At 32.1% G+C, this 20,343-nt stretch overlaps 2 protein-coding genes across 2 annotated transcripts; both read right to left on the bottom strand.

Moving 5' to 3' along the window:
- Positions 1 to 1,920: 1,920 nt before the first annotated feature.
- LOC131172018 (MDIS1-interacting receptor like kinase 2-like) lies at positions 1,921 to 2,467 on the bottom strand. The gene is made up of 2 exons (XM_058132963.1): positions 2,296 to 2,467; positions 1,921 to 2,213 (listed from the first exon to the last, which is right to left on the bottom strand). Exons 1-2 carry the CDS (start codon positions 2,465 to 2,467, stop codon positions 1,921 to 1,923), a joined length of 465 nt encoding a protein of 154 aa, XP_057988946.1.
- Positions 2,468 to 2,543: 76 nt separating this feature from the next.
- Positions 2,544 to 4,834, bottom strand: LOC131172017 (MDIS1-interacting receptor like kinase 2-like). Its single transcript, XM_058132962.1, has 2 exons — positions 2,707 to 4,834; positions 2,544 to 2,572 (listed from the first exon to the last, which is right to left on the bottom strand). Exons 1-2 carry the CDS (start codon positions 4,832 to 4,834, stop codon positions 2,544 to 2,546), a joined length of 2,157 nt encoding a protein of 718 aa, XP_057988945.1.
- Positions 4,835 to 20,343: the final 15,509 nt, after the last annotated feature.

The following is a 20,343-nucleotide window of genomic DNA, read 5'->3' as shown; positions in this document are numbered from 1 at the left end:
ATTAACCACGTGTCTTACATTTTACATAGGCTAACCTAATCCATTATGAATCAAGATCGGCAATTTTGATTTATGAGTTAAAAGGAATTGAAATTGAAATTATAAGATCTCTCTAGTATTTCTATTTGATTTTTATAGTTTTAATTTTCAATTTTTCGGTTAGTATAACTTGGTTCAAATCCTAATCGAACTGACCGATTGTACACTATAACTCCAAAGTGCGGGATGATATCTTCAAATACATATTATGGAATTGTCACTAAGAGTTATTGTTTGAAATGGTGTTGATGGAAAACCTAAAAGTTGAAATAAACTTTGTCTTTCATTTTCAAAAGATTAAGGGCTTAAAAATTTCATTAATTTTCCCTAGCCATCCCTCAATTTTAGAGTTTGTTACACTTATGTCTTTCATTTTTATTTTGTTATCATAAAATCCCTCAACTTAAGAAAATATTACATAAAAGTATTTCATATTAGAATCTCATCATATCTCCGACTAATCTAATATGCGATAGTGCTACATTGTAAGATAAAAAGAAATGAAAGAAACTAAAGTGTCACATATGAAATTAATGTTAGTCTCTTTCTTGCAATTTCTACTTCATGTCTATTAATCAGGATAAATTATGACAACTGTCCCTGAACTTATCTAATTATAACATTACAGTCATTTAACTTAAAAATGTAACATAAAATCCCATCAACTTTCAAATTTTGCACATTAAAATCCCTCTAACTTTCAATTATCAGTTTTTCAGTTAGACGCTGACCTAGACAGTTTCAGCATGGAGTTTAATCAATATTTCTCTTTTCTCTCTCAAGCCATGTGTAAATTGAATCATTTTTCTCTCTATAGACAGAATACTTTTCATGCGTAAAGAGAATAATTTTACACTTTGCATAAAAGAGAAGAGAAAAATATTGACTAAGTGTCATGTAGGAGCTATTCACATCAGTTTCTAACTGAAAAATCAGTAATTGAAAGTCAGAGGGATTTTATTGTGTAAAATTTAAAAGTTTAGGGGATTTTATGTTACATTTTAAAGTTAAAGGACTGTAGTGTTACAACTATATAAGTTCAAGGACAATTGTTGCAATTTATCCCTATTAATTATACAATAATTGGAAATCTGTAATTTCATAACTAAACACATAAATTTGGTATATTTAGCATAACAAATCATTCCAAAAAAAAAAAAAAAGAAATTCCAACTTTAACATCATAAAACCCAACTAACATACTTACCCCAATTTTTTTGCACAAGAAAAAAGTTCTCAAAACTATTTGACATTGAGTTTCAATTGTCAAAAAGCATTTTTTTAGAAGAAGTACAATTTTAAATGCTATTGGAAAAAGTAGTTTGAAAAAAATTATTTTCTTATTTTGGTGTTCTTATACTAAAGCATATTAAATTTATTTAAATCATATTTAAGAAAATATTTTTCTTAACAGCAGTTCTAACAACAATACTAAACAAACTCGACCTTTTCATTTTATAGTGTGGGATTCTAGCATGAGAGACTTTTATGTAATATTTTTTAAATTGAGAGACTTTTATAAAATATTTTTTAAGTTGGGGGACTTTATGGTAACAATATGAAACTGAGGATGAAAGTGTAACAAACTCTAAGATTGAGAGAATGTTGGTAAAAATTAACCAAAAATTTCTTGCCTACATTTATTCAAGTGTATACTTCCACTCAATTAACACATTACTAAAAATCACTGTGTATCCCACCAAAAAATATGGAGGTCCTACTAAAAACATAATTTCTTAAATTCTAATTGGTTTAGCTGTTGCTAATTATTCTCTATGAAAATAAGTGCATTGCGATGAAGTGGAGAATTAGATAGCAGCTGCCCAGCAATTGCACTTCAGCTAGCATATTACAAGGCAGTGATGGCTCTGAAAAATAAAGTTAGTTTGACAAGAGCTGAGAAACATACTGCATAGCCGGCCGGGACTGTGGGTTCATACTTATGCATGAGAATGCCAGAGTCACGGTGAACGCCAATTTGTCTTCAACTTCATGTGTCGGAGGATATAACCTTTGGTCCAACATATTGTTCATCTCTACCTCAGTGTCTGCAGATTGTGATGAAAATCTAGAGATTAAATCACTTGGATGCTTTCCATTGATGATTTCCAATGCCAACACTCCAAAGCTATAGACATCGCATTTTTCAGTCACCTTCATTGTGTAGGCAAGCTCTGCAATGCCAAATATGTAGTTATAGTAGATAATTTACAATACTAACTCAATGTTTAGAGGAGTAACTACACAGTACATCACCTGGTGCTATATATCCATATGTGCCTGCTAGCATAGACTGATTGGAAGAGTCTAGGTTCAGAAGCTTGGCTATGCCGAAGTCTGAAAGATGAGCTTCAAATTCTGAATCCAGCAGAACATTCTTGCTTGATATGTCTCTGTGAATAATTGGTGGTAAGCATTCATGGTGCATGTATGACACGGCATTTGCCACACCTTTTATGACATTCAACCTTTTATTCCAGTCCATTTCTCTTGCAGCTTCATCATTACTTAGCACAGTGTCCAGATTGCCCATCTGCAGGTACTCATAGACCAAAAACGAGTGTCTTAGATGCGAGCAAAAGCCGTAGAACTTCACGATATTTCGATGTCTTATCCCTGTTAATGCTCTTATCTCATTCAGAAACTCTTTCTGATCTGCTGTCTCACCTTGATTCAGTGAATGGAATTTCTTCACAGCTAAAGTATTTCCTGATGGCAACTCAGCTTTATAGACCTTTCCAAATCCACCCTCTCCAATGCAGTGCATATCATGAAAATTCTTGGTTGCTTGTATGATTTCCTTGTACAATGTTTTTCCATCAAAAATTGATGTGGCAAGCAATCCTTCACTATTCATTTCAACTTCTCTCTTTGAACCTCTCTTCTTTGCTTGGAACCTGAAGAACAGAACAACCAACATGCATAAAAGAGCACCTGTTACTGAAACAGGGAGTAAAATTATCAGCATAATTTTAGTGCCCTTCTTCGAGACTTGTTTTTGCCCCGAGCAAGGGTCCAAGCCACTAAAATTGCCGCACAATCCTTTGTTACCACGCAGAGCTTCTATAGAAGCATGTTGAAAAGCTTTGCTATTGGGAATTGGACCCTGAAAGTGGTTGTAGGATATATCGATATTCCACAAACCATGCATTTCTTCAAAAGCGTTGGGGATGAAACCAGAGAGATTATTATGAGAGATAATCAGTTCCTCCAAGCTCTCAAGTTTCGCGAATTCTATAGGAATATTTCCTGTCAGCAAGTTATGACCCAAATCTAGCTGCGAGAGGTGAACCAACTCACCCAGCTGCTTTGGAATTGCTTTGTTCAACTTGTTGTGGCTCAAATTCAAGTAGTGTAGTTTCACCAAGTCACCAATATCTTCTGGAATTGGCTCGCTCAATCTGTTTGTGGACAAGTCCATGTACTCAAGATTGGTCAGAGATCCAAGTTCTGAAGGTATAGCTCCAGAAAGTTGATTTTGATTCAAAGCCAGCTTCAGCAAAGGCGTTAACTCTTCAAGTTCATTCGGAATCTTCCCAGATATATGATTTGAAGAAAGATCAAGTTCACGTAGTTGCTTAAAGTTTCCAATCTCAGGTGGTATCATGCCAGTAATATCGTTTCCTGCAACACGTATGGCCTCTATTTGTGACCTCCATTTCCAAATGCTTGAGATCTGACCAGAAAATTTGTTGTGACTTAGATCCATGCGTAGTAACTTTGAGTTGACAACGAAGTCCTCAAATGGGTTTCCGTCGAGTTGGTTACTACCAAGAGAAATACTAAGTAAGCTCGTGCAATTTCTCAAGCTTTCTGGGATTGGACCTCTCAAATTATTGTCTGTTGCATCCAAAACATGAAGTGATTCGCTTATGCAATTATTATGAGGCAAAAAAGAAGTAAACCGATTGCTAGAGAGTTCCAAAATCAACAAGTTGCTCAGATTACCCAAGGAAATGGGGCCAGTTAAGTGGTTGTCATAGACTGTTAAGAATTCTAAGGTCTTCAGATTACTCAAAGAAGCAGGAATAGAACCACTAAGTTGGTTGCTACCGAGTTTTAAATATTGTAACTCGCTCAAATTTCCCATGGAAGCAGGAATAGAACCACTAAGTTGGTTAGCACGGAGATTTAACCATTGTAACTTGCTCAAATTACCCAAGGAAGAAGGAATAGAACCATTAAGTTGATTCTCACCCAATTCTAGATCAGAAATAGGCATTAAGTTTCCTAACTCTTCAGGAATGGAGCCGGAGAGTTGATTTCTGTAAAGATGAAGAAGGGTGAGGCTTGACAGACCACTTAGTGACTTTGGAATTGGGCCAGAAAGATTGTTTCCAAAAAGGCTTAGCCAGTTGAGAGACTTCAAGTTTCCAATTTCTGAGGGAATAGAACCAGAAAGTTGATTTTGGTACATGAGCAATGCAGTTAGCTTTGTCAAGTTTCCAAAAGTGAAAGGGATAGAACCTTCTAGTCTATTGGTATCCATGAAAAGTTCAACTAAATTGGTGAGGTCTCCCATTTTCAAAGGAATAGTACCAGAAAATTGATTATCATATAGGTGTAATGTAGACAACTTGGTCAAATTACACAGTGAAACAGGAATATGACTGTCTAAATAGTTGCTATATAAGAAAAGCTCAATAAGGGAACTTAACTGACCTATTTCTTCAGGAATCGAACCATTTAATTGATTTTCAGCTAAGTTCAGGATTTCAAGATTTGTTAGGAGGCCAATCCCTGACGGGATTATCCCTGATAACTGATTATTTGATAAATCAATGTGAAAACCCATATACATTTATTATTTATTATTATTTTATTTTAATAAGCTAACAATAATTTAATATATTTATAAAAAAAAATGTATATATATATATTTTTTTTTATTAGATGGTCTGCTTATTTATTTTTAGATATATATATATTATTTTGAAATTAAATATATATCTGCAATCTGAACAACCTAGTTCAATAATAACTCTTATCCCATCCTACACCTAATAGAACTCTTAAAATATATATATATACCCTAATCATCTCTTCTGCTAAACTTTGTCCTCAAAACCTGTTTGTCACCTCTTTTTTTTTTTCTATCAAATACTCTCAACATAGAATCCCTAAATTTTTAATTCTCTATGCATCACGTTCGATTCTGTTTTCAAGGTAAAATTCTCATTCTTTATTCAATAATGGGTGAATTTGATTTTATTTTCTTTCATTGATTTGTTACAACTACCCTAAAAATTTACTTCCTTGATTATTAGTATTGAATCGGATTGATCATAATTACTATTAAACAATAATCAATTATTATATATATATATCCTACCTCGTCCCGTTTTCGTCCCACAACCATGCATCAGTTCTCGTTTTAATATATATATATATATATATATATATATATATATATATATATATATATATATATATATATATATATATATAACTGTTCATCACCCAAATCCGCACCATGCGTCAGTTCTCGTTTTAATATATATATATATATATATATATATATATATATATATATATATATATATATATATATATATATAACTGTTCACTAAATCCGCACCATGCGTCAGCTCTCGTTTTAATATATATATGTATATATAAAAGTTATTTTATTTTATTATTATTTAATATTTTTCTTTTATATTTTGGGTATGTAGGAGATTCAAATATTCATTCTGTCAGCTGAAATTGTCTCTTTTATTGAATCTAGCTATTATTTTGGAGGTTTCAGGTGAGTGGTAATTATAGTGCATGGCACCGTTTTTGTCCCTTTTAAAATTTCTTAACATTAAGTTTGTTATTAAATAAAATTTTAAATTAATATTTTAACAATGATTTTATATGTGATTTTCTATAGTTTTATTTTATTATTAAATTTTATTTCAATTTTGATTAAATAATTGATTTTGCTAACTATCTCTGCATTAGACCCATTAGGATTTCGGGAACAGGCCTTTAATGTATTTATATTGATTGATATTTGACTATAAAATTTACCGATGTGTTACTGAATTGATCTGAGATTGATTTGATTTTATTGAATTGATTTGAGATTGATTTGATTTTATTGAATTGAATTGAGATTGATTTGATTTTATTGAATTGATTTGAGATTGATTTGATTTATTCGACTCTCTGAAATTATTGAAATACACTATTGGAATTGCACTATCAGTTATTATTTGATATCTGAAATTTTTTTTTTATTGATTTTGATTGATTTGTACAAATTGGTTTTCTGTTTTGAATTGGTACCTGTGCCCAGTATCTGTTTCTGTTATCTGGCCCCGCCGTGTGGACTATCACGGTATTAGGTTGCATTGTTGAGTCATGCATCATTGCAGTTTATGGTTGCATTAGTATCATATGCATTGATATCTGTGAAGGAGGAGGAAAGTATCTGATATCTGGTAGCGCGCTTACCATCTGGCCTTTGGTGATGTGGGGTATCATCACCCTGGTGCACTGTACCATAAAATTTTTATTGAATGAATTTATTTTATATATATGTTTTATGAAATTATTTTATTAATGATTTTGACAGCATGAGCATAATTTTATTGAATAGAAAATTTATTGTGAAATTAATCAAGCGTCTGCCTGTTCCTATTCCGTTGTGTGCTATAATTATCATTCACTGAGCATCTAGCTCAAACCACGTTTTCTGTCTCATATCTGCTTTGCATCAAGAGAATTCGCGGTGATCCAAATATTCAGTCCATTTTCCGAGAGGGACAACTTCGATTTGTTCTCATGGTATGCCCGAATTCAAGTTTTCTCGGGCTAATAATTAGTTTAGTTTATTGAGCAGTTTTAAGTTTTTATTTGAAATCTGAAGACTCCGCAGTTTACTTATGGGATATTTATGATGTTTATTCAGCATTTTATTTATTTGGATTTTGTCTATTTTTGGGATTAGTAAGTGACAATATATTCATTCAAGATACTCTGATAAGGCTTGCATGATTTAAGAATACTTAAATTATGCGCGATCCTGATCGAATTTTGGGTCGTGACAAAGTTGGTATCGAGCTCGGTTGAGGTCTAGTAAACTTGCGGAGCATAGGATCCTTAACGTCTTTTGGTTTATCATTGCTTGGATATCTGCATCCTTTGTACTTTTTCAACTGTCTTAATTTGGATCACATTTTCATATTTAATGCTTGTTTATTAAAATGAATAGGTGCCTGGGTCTATTAGACGCAAGAGGAGAACTAAGGCCAAGGGTCTTAATGGTGCAAACCTTGATCCAACAGGAGGTACCACCTCAAACTAGTAATCGACATCGACAGAGCACGCCTATGGCTAAGGCGGGCACAACCATTCCAATTAGCTCTGCACTCAAGCACCTAGATTTGGTCAAATTCTTATCAGAGTGATCCGTGCGGGATTACATGCGGTGAATCGTCTTTATTAATACTATAGCCGAGTACCTTACAACTCAACCACAACAACCGGTGGTTGGCTCTACTTTAGCACCAGCTGGGATAGGCTCGATTCCTTGACTCTCTGATTTTCTCAAGCTAAGACCAAAGGAGTTCACTGGAGAGGATGCATTAGCTGATCCCTTAGAGTTTCTAGATGACATGGAGAGGTGTTATGACACTCGGGGTTGCAGTAGTGCTAGGATGGTGATGTTGGCAGGAAATCACCTTAAGCGAGTTGCTCGTGAGTGGTATATCTCTAAGAAGAATGGGAGACATTAAGTTTCTATCCTATGGCCTGAATTTCACTCTCTCTTCTTGTAGCGATTTCTCCCTCCTAGTGTTCAAGAGTCTAAGGCCTTGGAGTTTGAAACCTTGAAGCAAGGTAAAATGACAGTTACAGAGTATGAAATGAAGTTTACCAAATTATCCCTTTGGTAAACACTTGATTCCAAATGAGGAGAAGAAGGCTCGCAGTTTGAAAGGAGCTTACGAGACAGGCTAATTGATCGTGTAGCTCCTTTACGACTACCTAAATATGAGGAGGTGGTTGATCGGGCTAGACAGATGGAGATGTATGATGATGAACGTTGGGCTCGTGAGCAGCGCAAGCGGTTTAAGAAAGATAGTCAAGGTAATCAATTTAACAAAGGACAAAGTCATCAGGGCTCTTATCAAGATAATAAGCAGGGTTCTCAGTCTACAGTTGGCAATAGGGCACATCAATCTGGAGTTGGTCAGGGACGTGAGCAGAGGACACATACAGGGAATGCTCGGTATAACCAGATTAGCACTGAGCCTATTACCACTCTTTGTCATCATTGTGGTAAGCCACATAAGGGCACTTGTCATTGGGTCACTGGAGCATGCTTTGGTTGTGGACAGCTGGGACACCGTGATGGATCGCCCTACTAGTGAGACAACTCAGGGTGCTGGTCAAGCAACACATTCTGCTCCCTCTCAGGCTCAACCAGTTTCACAGTATAGTGGTAGAAGTCAGGGTTTTGGTGGTCGCGGTCAGGGTGGTAGAGGTTCTGGTGGTAGAGGATTTGGTCAAACTCAGGGACAGACATCTGGTGGTAGAGGTCAAGCTAGAGTTTTTGCTTTGACTCAGCAGGATGCTCAGGCATCTAATGCAGTAGTGACAGGTACACTTCCTATTTGCTCATTTGATGCTAGAGTACTGTTTGATCCTGGTTCCAGTCATTCATTTGTTTCTCCATACTTTTCCATGAGATTTAGTACACCACCTACTTTGTTAGAGTATCCTTTATCTGTATCAACACCTATGGGGGATGCAATAGACACTGATATGGTGTATAGGGGATGTATAGTTCACATTGGAGATAGGGAATTAGCTGCAGATCTTGTTTCTTTGGATATGTTTGAGTTTGATGTGATTTTAGGCATGGATTGGTTAGCCACTTATCACGTTTCATTGGATTGTCATAATAAAGTTGTACTCTTTAAAATTCCTGGGGAGGCAGAATTTAAATTTCAGGGAGATCGCAGTATAGCCTCTAGTAATCTTATCTCTGTAGTGAGTGCTAGACGATTATTGCGAAAGATGTGTAAAGGGTATCTAGCTTATGTTAAAGATGTTCAGGTAGAAGGTGCAGGTTTAGAGAATGTTGCAGTGGTTAAGGAGTTTCCTGATGTGTTTCCAGAAGATTTATCAGGTTTACCCCCGGAGCGAGAGGTAGAATTTGGTATAGACTTAGTCCCTGGAACTGAGCCCATATCTATGCCACCTTATCGTATGGCACCCGCAGAACTTAAGGAGTTGAAGGAGCAACTACAGGACCTACTAGATAAGGGGTTTATTCGCCCTAGTGTTTCTCCATGGGGTACTCCTGTGTTATTTGTACGGAAGAAGGATGGGTCTTTGAGAATGTGCATTGATTATAGGCAATTGAATAAGGTAACTGTGCATAATAAGTATCTTCTTCCACGCATAGATGACCTGTTTGAACAACTTCAAGGTGCAAAGTATTTTTCCAAGATTGATCTTCGATCTGGGCATCATCAATTGAGAGTTAAGAAAGAAGACATACTCAAGACAGCCTTTAGGACTAGGTATGGACACTATGAATTTCTTGTAATGTCTTTTGGTCTTACCAATGCTCCGGCTGCTTTTATGGATCTCATGAACAGAGTTTTCAAGCCTTTCTTAGATCAATTTGTTATAGTGTTCATCAATGACATTCTAGTGTACTCAAAGAGTAAGGAGGAGCATGAACAGCATTTGAGAATTGTCCTTCAGACCTTACGAGAATACAAGCTATATGCCAAGTTCTCAAAATGTGAGTTTTGGTTAGATAGTGTGGCTTTCCTAGGCCATACAGTATCTAAGGATGGGGTGTGCGTTGATAAGAAGAAAGTTGAGACAGTGCTTCATTGGCCTAGACCCACAACTGTGTCAGAGATTCGTAGTTTCTTGGGTTTAGCAGGGTATTATAGATGGTTTGTTCAAGACTTCTCTTGTATTGCAGCACCTTTAACTAAGTTGACACAGAAAAATGTGAAATTTTAGTGGTCTGAGGCTTGTGAAAAAAGTTTTTAAGAGCTTAAGACTCGTTTAACTACAGCACCAGTGTTAGCTTTTCCATCTGGATCAGGGGGTTATGTAGTATATTGTGATTCTTCTAGGATTGGTTTAGGATGTGTTTTGATGCAACATGGACGGGTTATTGCATATGCTTCTCGTCAGTTAAAAAGGCACGAGCAGAATTATCCAACTAATGATTTGGAAATGGCTGCAGTAATTTTTGCTTTAAAAATCTGGAGGCACTATCTGTATGGTGAGACTTGTAAAATCTTCACTGACCACAAAAGTCTCAAATACATTTTTGACCAACGTGATCTTAATCTTAGGCAAAGGAGATGGGTAGAATTGCTGAAGGATTATGATTGCACCATATAGTATCACCCTGGAAAAGCTAATGTAGTGGCTGATGCTCTAAGCAGGAAGTCTTCTAGTAGTTTAGCCCATATATCTACCAAGATGAGGCTTCTGATTGGTGAATTACATGGGTTGCTAGATCAGGGAGTAGAGTTTGAAATCATAGCTGGATCATTCTTAGCACATTTTCGAGTTAGGCCTATCTTGATTGATAGAATTAAGGCTGCTCAAAAGAGGGACTCTCAGCTATGTGTGATTATAGATAGTATTCATCAAGGCCAAACTCAAGGGTTCATGTTAACTGATGATGGAGTTCTTCGTTATGGCATTAGACTTTGTGTCCCCAATGTTGATGAGTTGAGAAGAGAAATCATGGAGGAGGCACACCATTCTGCTTACACAGTACACCCAGGTTCAACTAAGATGTACCGTGATTTAAGGGAGCATTATTGGTGGGGTGGCATGAAGAGGGATATTGCAGACTTTGTTGCTAAATGTTTGACTTGTCAGCAGGTTAAGGCAGAACATCAGAGACCATCTGGGTTACTTCAGCCATTGCCTATTCCTGAGTGGAAGTGGGAGCATATTGCCATGGATTTTGTTGTGGGTTTACCTAGTACACGAGGTGGTTACAATGCAATCTGGGTGATAGTGGACAGATTGACAAAATCTGCTCATTTCCTTCCTGTGAAGACTACATATGACTTTGCTAAACTTGTACAGTTGTATATAAACAAGATTGTTAGTCTTCATGGAGTTCCAGTTTCCATTGTCTCTGATCGTGGTACTCAGTTTACTTCTCGATTTTGGAAGATATTCCAAGAAGCTTTAGGAACACGAGTAGACATTAGTACTGCTTTTCACCCTCAGACGGATGGACAATCAGAAAGGACCATACAGACATTAGAGGACATGCTTCGTGCATGCGTTATGGATTTTGGTGGCTGTTGGGATCATCATTTGCCTTTAGTGGAGTTTGCTTATAATAACAGTTATCAGGCAAGTATAGAGATGGCTCCATATGAGGCATTATATGGTCGAAAGTGTAGGTCACCGATTTGTTGGGATGAAGTTGGAGAAAGAAGGCTTACTAGACCAGAGTTGATACAATTAACTTCAGAGAAGGTTTGACTAATTCATGATCGACTTTTGACTGCTCAAAGTCGACAGAGAAGTTATGCTGACCCTAAGCGTAAAGATGTAGAATTTATGATTGGTGATCATGTATTTCTGAGAGTTTCCCCTATGAAAGGAATCATGAGGTTTGGGAAGAAAGGAAAGCTTAGCCCTCATTTTGTTGGTCCATTTGAAATTTTGGAGAGAATTGGAGCAGTTGCTTACCGTTTAGCCCTTCCACCTGGTTTTGCACATGTACATCCAGTTTTCCATATTTCTATGCTTAGGAAGTATGTACCAGATCCATCTCATGTTTTACAACCTCAAACCATGCAATTTAGGGATGATATGTCATATGAGGAGCAACCAGTAAAGATTTTAGATCGACAAATTAGGAAACTCCGATCTAAGGAAGTGGCTTTGGTCAAAGTCTTGTGGCATAATCACTCAAGTAGTGAGGCCACATGGGAGGCAGAATCTGAAATGCGAGCCAAATATCCTCACTTATTTGATTCTTCAGGTTAGAATTTTGTCTATTCAAATTCGGGGACCGAATTTTTTTTAAGGGGGGAAGTATGTGAAAACCCATATACATTTATTATTTATTATTATTTTATTTTAATAAGCTAACAATAATTTAATATATTTATAAAAAAAAAATGTATATATATATATTTTTTTTATTAGATGGTCTGCTTATTTATTTTTAGATATATATATATTATTTTGAAATTAAATATATATCTGCAATCTGAACAACCTAGTTCAATAATAACTCTTATCCCATCCTACACCTAATAGAACTCTTAAAATATATATATATACCCTAATCATCTCTTCTGCTAAACTTTGCTCTCAAAACCTGTTTGTCACCTCTTTTTTTTTCTATCAAATACTCTCAACATAGAATCCCTAAATTTTTACTTCTCTATGCATCACGTTCGATTCTGTTTTCAAGGTAAAATTCTCATTCTTTATTCAATAATGGGTGAATTTGATTTTATTTTCTTTCATTGATTTGTTACAACTACCCTAAAAATTTACTTCCTTGATTATTAGTATTGAATCGGATTGATCATAATTACTATTAAACAATAATCAATTATTATATATATATATCCTACCTCGTCCCGTTTCGTCCCACAACCATGCATCAGTTCGTTTTAATATATATATATATATATATATATATATATATATATTCATCACCCAAATCCGCACCATGCGTCAGTTCGTTTTAATATATATATATATATATATATATATATATATATATATATATATATATAGCTGTTTCACTAAATCCGCACCATGCGTCGACTCGTTTTAATATATATATGTATATATAAAAGTTATTTTATTTTATTATTATTTAATATTTTTCTTTTATATTTTTGGTATGTAGGAGATTCAAATATTCATTACAATTGAAATTGTCTCTTTTATTGAATCTAGCTATTATTTTAGAGGTTCCAGGTGAGTGGTAATTATAGTGCATGGCACCGTTTTTGTCCCTTTTAAAATTTCTTAACATTAAGTTTGTTATTAAATAAAATTTTAAATTAATATTTTAACAATGATTTTATATGTGATTTTCTATAGTTTTATTTTATTATTAAATTTTATTTCAATTTTGATTAAATAATTGATTTTGCTAACTATCTCTGCATTAGACCCATTAGGATTCCGGGAACAGGCCTTTAATGTATTTATATTGATTGATATTTGACTATAAAATTTACCGATGTGTTACTGAATTGATCTGAGATTGATTTGATTTATTGAATTGATTTGAGATTGATTTGATTTTATTGAATTGAATTGAGATTGATTTGATTTTATTGAATTGATTTGAGATTGATTTGATTTATTCGACTCTCTGAAATTATTGAAATACACTATTGGAATTGCACTATCAGTTATTATTTGATATCTGAAATTTTTTTTATTGATTTTGATTGATTTGTACAAATTGGTTTTCTGTTTTGAATTGGTACCTGTGCCCGATTCGCTTTTCATTATCCGCCCCGCCGTGGACTATCACGGTATTAGGTTGCATTGTTGAGTCATGCATCATTGCAGTTTATGGTTGCATTAGTATCATATGCATTGATATCTGTGAAGGAGGAGGAAAGTATCTGATATCTGGTAGCGCGCTTACCATCTGGCCTTTGGTGATGTGGGGTATCATCACCCTGGTGCACTGTACCATAAAATTTTTATTGAATGAATTTATTTTATATATATGTTTTATGAAATTATTTTATTAATGATTTTGATAGCATGAGCATAATTTTATTGAATAGAAAATTTATTGTGAAATTAATCAAGCGTCTGCCTGTTCCTATTCCGTTGTGTGCTATAATTATCATTCACTGAGCATCTAGCTCAAACCACGTTTTCTCATATCTGCTTTGGATCAAGAGAATTCTGCAGCTGATCCAAATATTCAGTCCATTTTCTGGAGAGGGACAACTTCGATTTGTTCTCATGGTATGCCCGAATTCAAGTTTTCTCGGGCTAATAATTAGTTTAGTTTATTGAACAGTTTAAGTTTTTATTGAAATCTGTAGACACTCCGCAGTTTACTTATGGGATATTTATGATGTTTATTCAGCATTTTATTTATTTGGATTTTGTCTATTTTTGGGATTAGTAAGTGACAATATATTCATTTAAGATACTCTGATAAGGCTTGCATGATTTAAGAATACTTAAATTATGCGCCGGTCACGATTCAGAATTTTGGGTCGTGACAATCAAGATATCTGAGTTTGGAAAGCTGAGTGATTTCAAGTGGGATGGTACCAAAAAGTCCATTGTAGCTGAAATCAATAAACTCAAGATCAGGAAAGGATGAGAAAGAAAGGTCGTGAAGCATACCGTTTAAACCTGCATTTGTCAAGTTTAATCGAAAGAGCCTTTCTCCACGGTTGGAATAAATTCCAAGCCAAGTGCACGGGCTTGTTTTTGGTTTGGAATTGGTGGCATTTGTTGGAAGTAGAGGCCATGAAGATAGGTTGAACTGTTCCTGGTTTTGAAGACTGGCTGCTCATTTGAGAAGAGCATTTGCTTCATCAGTAGAGTCTGAAGCAACATGATGCGAAAAATGTAACAGAAAGAAAAGAACAAGGGAAACAAGGGAAGGTAGATTCTCCAAAGTCAATCTTGCCATAGTTGTTTACTCTACATTTCAGAATTCCATGGATATATATATAGCTTTAGTGCACTGTGAATACTAACAAGACTTGACCCAGTGTTCCTTTCACAAGCTCCCCCTTGGACGAGGTTGCTCAAATGCCTTCTTTAGCACTGTGAATACTAGCAAGCCTTGACTTAATTGTTCTTTGACGAACCCTTGGAAAATTATTTGGTGTTGTATAATGATAAATTTTAATAGTGGATTATTATGAGATTCACGCGAAGACTACCATGATAAATTATTATAATACAACAGTTATAATCTAAAATTTCTCCATCCAGACACTCTAAGGACTTATTTACTTGTGGAAAACTAAGATAGTTTTGTAAAAAATTTTTCTTTTAAAACTAGAAAATAGAGTTTTGCTTGCACATGTGCCAATTTTACAAATAGAGAATTGCAAAACTAATTTTCCAAAATTTAATTAAGATTTGGATTTTCCATTGTTTTCTTTTATAACAAAAATTTTGTTTTCCAGCTATTTTCTAAATAGAAAACAATGACTTTTTTTATAATCAAAGTTATACCATAACTCTATATAACTAAAATTAAATAATTAGTTAGAAAAATATTTATTTGTAATGATAAAAATTAATTATTTTATTATAAAATAAATGAATAACACGTTAAAATTTTCAAAAATAAAATAACTTTTAAATAATATTTTACAATTATTTTTTTTTTATAATTATGAAATAAATGAATAAGTTTCTTTTATTTTTTGAATTAGAAAATCAGGTAAACACATTTTGCATGTCCTCTCTTGTTTTCTATAAAAAATGAAAAATTTAGATAATAATTTAAAGCACAGTGTTTAGTAAAAATGTCTATTAAATACTAATAAGACTTAACTATTAGATTACAAAACTAGACTTGGTGTTCATTTCTCAAGCCTCCAAGCTCAAGGTTATTCAATTAACCTTTTTATCTAATAAGACTTGGGTTCTGTTCGACAATATTAACTGTCATAATAACTGTCAACTGAGTATTCTATAAAAATAACCTTTTATCTAATAAGACTTGGGTTATTAACTGTCATAATAACCTTTTATCTAATAAGCCTCCAAGCTCAAGGTTATTAACTGTCATAATAACCTTTTTATCTAATAAGACTTGGGTTATTCAGTTGTTAGCGGTTTGTTAGCTATTTATATAGTAATTTAAGGCATGAGTATTCTATAAAAATATCTGTTAGATTAGCTGTTAAATGTAAAAATAATGGTATCATCTCATTGACCCTAATTAAAACAGTCACTCGGTATCTAAAAATTAGGAGGAATAACTTTTAATGAACTACTCTCTTAACTTCTAAATGCTAATATAAATATTTTGCCACCAAACAATATAAACTTATGAATCTCCATAATAATATGATTATTTGGCTAATTTTAATTGTGAAAATTGAAAATATTAATATATATTATGATTATTTATTAGGTTATCAATTTAAAATTATATGAATTAAAAATATTGACTAAACTTGTATGTTTAATTATAAAAGTCATATCGAATAATCGGATATTTCTATTATAATTTTATTTATTATAAAATAAATTTTATTTTACTGATAGTTATCATGAAAAATTTGATAAAAATTAATTTAATAATAAAAATAAAATAAAAAATTAAAAAATAAAAATAAGAAAACACCTTAACAATCATGGTATTAAAATTTTCTCTGATGAAGGGATCCAAATTATTGGGCACTTCCATTAACCACGTGTCATACATTTTACATAGGCTAACCTAACCAATTATGAATCAAAATCGGCAATTTTGATTTAAGAGTTAAAGAAATTGAAATTGAAACTGTAAGATCTCTTTACTTTCAGTTTGGTTTAGATATTGATTTTAATTTTGATAAAATTAAATAGTTGAATTTTTTAAAAATATTTTTGTTTCTTTTAAAAAGTACATATATATATAGTAATTTTCATAAATATTTTACTTATTGCTATTTTTATTAATCCTTTTATCAAGATATATTTATATCAATTTACGTGTATTAAAATTAAATCTTTTCTCTGAATTGCTTTTAAGGTATATTTCTCCTTATTGATCGATTTGATATATTTATGATTTTAAAAAATAATTTTAGAATAATCCTTAGTCCAGTCAAATCTTAATTGATAAAAAAGAAGTAAAAACTATCATTGTTATTGACTAGACTAATGCTTTATTTGAAATTATAATTGGCGTGTTGAAATAATGTTAGATGGAAAAACATTGTCATGATGAAATTGTAAGGTAAATGGCCTATGGACTAGATTGTAAAGCACATTTATTGAAGTTTTTGGGTAAAGGTGAGGAAGTGTATATGAATTGCAATTTGGAAGTTGAACAAATTGCTCCTTCAAACACTTCATAAGCATTTCTACTCTATTTGTCATGTATGAATTACATAAAATAAGGGTTATGCCTTAACCTAAAATTAAAATTGAAATTAAAAAGATAAAGCATTTGGAAGTAAGGTCTCAAGAAGTTGTACATTATTTTTCATTTCCCAAAGATTTAGTTCACTGTATGAATACTAACAAGACTTCAGTGTTCCCTTCGCAAGCTCCCCCGTAGGGCAAGGTTGTTCAAATGCCTTCTTTAGCTCTGCGAATACCAACAAGCCTTGACTTCATTGTTCTTTGACAAGCCCCTGGAAAATTATTTGGTGTTGTACAATGGATAAATTTTAACCGTTGATTATTCTTAGATTCAAATGAATCATACTCTAATGAATGATCATAATACAATAGTTGAATTCTAAAATTTATCCGTATAGAAACTTTGAAAACTTGTTCACTTTGTGGAAAACTAAGATAGTTTGGTACAAAAGTTAACTTAGAGAATTAAAATAGAGCTTTATGTTCACATGTGCCAGTTTTACAAATAGAGAACTACAAAATCAGTTTTGCAAAAATTTAATTAAGATTTGAATTTTTCATTATTTTTTTAATAACAAAAATTTTGTTTTTCAACTATTTTCTAAGTGGAAAACAATTACTTTTTTTATAATCAAAGTTATACCGTAACTTTTTATACATATAATTGAATAATTATTTAGAATGATAAAAATAATCATATTATTATAAAATAAATGAATAACTACACATGTTAAAAAATTTCAAAAATAAAATATATTTTACAATGATTTGTTTTTTTTTTTTTATATAATTATGAAAGATAAGAATAATTTTCCATTTATTTTTTGAATTAGAAAATTATTGAGCGCGATTTTCATGTTTTCTCTTGCATTTTATAAAAAATAAAAATTAAAATTTTCTTAAAAAAATAAAAAATAAAAAATATAAAAATTAATATAAAAACACTACCTACTATTTGGTAATTACTGATTATATTAAATTAATCGGTAATTACCAATTAAATAATAGTCTGTAAATGATGGTTAATTCTCACGTTCCCTACCATTTGCTCACGAATTACCTACTAATTATTTAGTTGGAAATTTTATTGACTAACACTTTAGTAGTGATAAGTGCATAATTTATTAATATTACTCTCATCACATTTAGTGTTTTTAATGTATCTTTATGTCTAATTCAGTTGATTAAAGCATAGTTATCTATTAGGCATATATTTAGAGAGTTGTTGAAATAATTATGTTAAATAGAGAAATTTGACTCTTGCTGTATTTTTCAGTATTTTGGTGAAGTTCCGGAGCAATATAGTGTGGAAGGAAGCTTGGAAAGATCGAAGGATTGAGAAGCATATGATTATCTTAACTTAAATATTCTCTTCTCAAACCTCCCATATGATTATCTTGCAGATTTTAACTGTCAAAATTGAAAATATTAATATATTATGATTCTTTATTAGGCTATCAATTTAAAATTTTATGAATTAAAAATATTGGCTAAACTTGTATATTCTATGTTTAATTATTAAAGTCATATCTAATAATCGGATTTTTGTATTATAATTTTATTTTTTATAAAATAAATTTTAATTTACTGATAGTTATCATGAATAATTTTATGACATTTAATTTAATAATAAAATAAAATAAAAAATTAAAAATAAAAATAAGAAAACACATTAACAATAATCATAGTATTAAAATTTTGTTTGATGAAGGATGCAAATTATTGGGCAGTTCCATTAACCACGTGTCTTACATTTTACATAGGCTAACCTAATCCATTATGAATCAAGATCGGCAATTTTGATTTAGGAGTTAAAGGAATTGAAATTGAAATTATAAGATCTCTCTAGTATTTCTATTTGATTTTTATAGTTTTAATTTTTGATTTTTCGGTTAGTATAACTTGGTTCAAATCCTAATCGAACTGAGTGATTGTACACTATAACTCCAAAGTGCGGGATGATATCTTCAAATACATATTATGGAATTGTGACTAAGAGTTATTGTTTGAAATGGTGTTGATGGAAAACCTAAAAGTTGAAATAAACTTTGTCTTTCATTTTCAAAAGATTAAGGGCTTAAAAATTTCATTAATTTTCCCTAGCCATCCCTCAATTTTAGAGTTTGTTACGTACACTTATGTCTTTCATTTTTATTTTGTTATCATAAAATCCCTCAACTTAAGAAAACATTACATAAATGTATTTCATATCAGAATCTCATCATATCTCCGACTAATCTAATATGTGGTAGCTACATTGTAAGATAAAAAGAAATGAAAGAAACTAAAGTGTCATATATGAAATTGATGTTAGTCTCTTTCTTGCTATTTCTACTTCATGTCTATTAATCAGGATAAATTAAGACAACTGTTCCTGAACTTATCTAGTTATAATATTACAGTCCTTTAACTTAAAAATGTAATATAAAATACCATCAACTTTTAAATTTTGTACATTAAAATCCTCTAACCTCCAATTACTAGTTTTTCAGTTAGACACTGACCTAAACAGTTTCAGCATGGAGTTTAGTCAGTATTTCTCTTTTCTCTCTCAAGCCATATGTAAATTGAATTATTTTTCTCTCTATAGACAGAATAATTTTTCTTGCGTAAAGAGAATAATTTTACACTTTGCATAAGAGAGGAGAGAGAAATATTGACTAAGCGTCATGCGGGAGCTATTCACATTAGTTTATAACTGAAAAATCAGTAATTGAAAGTCAGAGGGATTTTACTGTGTAAAATTTAAAAGTTTAGGGGGTTTTATGTTACATTTTAAAGTTAAAGGACTGTAGTGTTATAACTATATAAGTTCAGGGACAGTTATTGAAATTTATCCCTATTAATCATACAATAATTGGAAATCTGCAATTTCATAACTAAACACATAAATTTGGTATGTTTAGCATAACAAATCATTCCAAAAAAAAAAAAAAGAAGAAGAAATTCCAACTTTAAAATCATAAAACCCATCTAACATACTTACCCCAATTTTTTTGCACAAGAAAAAAGTTCTCAAAACTAGTTGACACTGAGTTCAAATGTAAAAAAGCATTTTTTTTTAAAAAGTACAATTTTAGATGCTATTGGAAAAAGTAGTTTGAAAAAAATTATTTTCTTATTTTGGTGTTCTTATATTAAAGCATATTAAATTTATTTAAATCATATTTAAGAAAATATTTTTCTTAACAGCAGTTCTAACAACAATACTAAACAAACTCGACCTTTTCATTTTATAGTGTGGGATTCTAGCATGAGAGACTTTTA

The sequence above is a fragment of the Hevea brasiliensis genome, chromosome 13 (assembly GCF_030052815.1).
Source record: "Hevea brasiliensis isolate MT/VB/25A 57/8 chromosome 13, ASM3005281v1, whole genome shotgun sequence".
Classification (NCBI taxonomy): Eukaryota; Viridiplantae; Streptophyta; class Magnoliopsida; order Malpighiales; family Euphorbiaceae; genus Hevea; species Hevea brasiliensis.
This window is presented reverse-complemented; position numbering and strand designations above follow the sequence as displayed.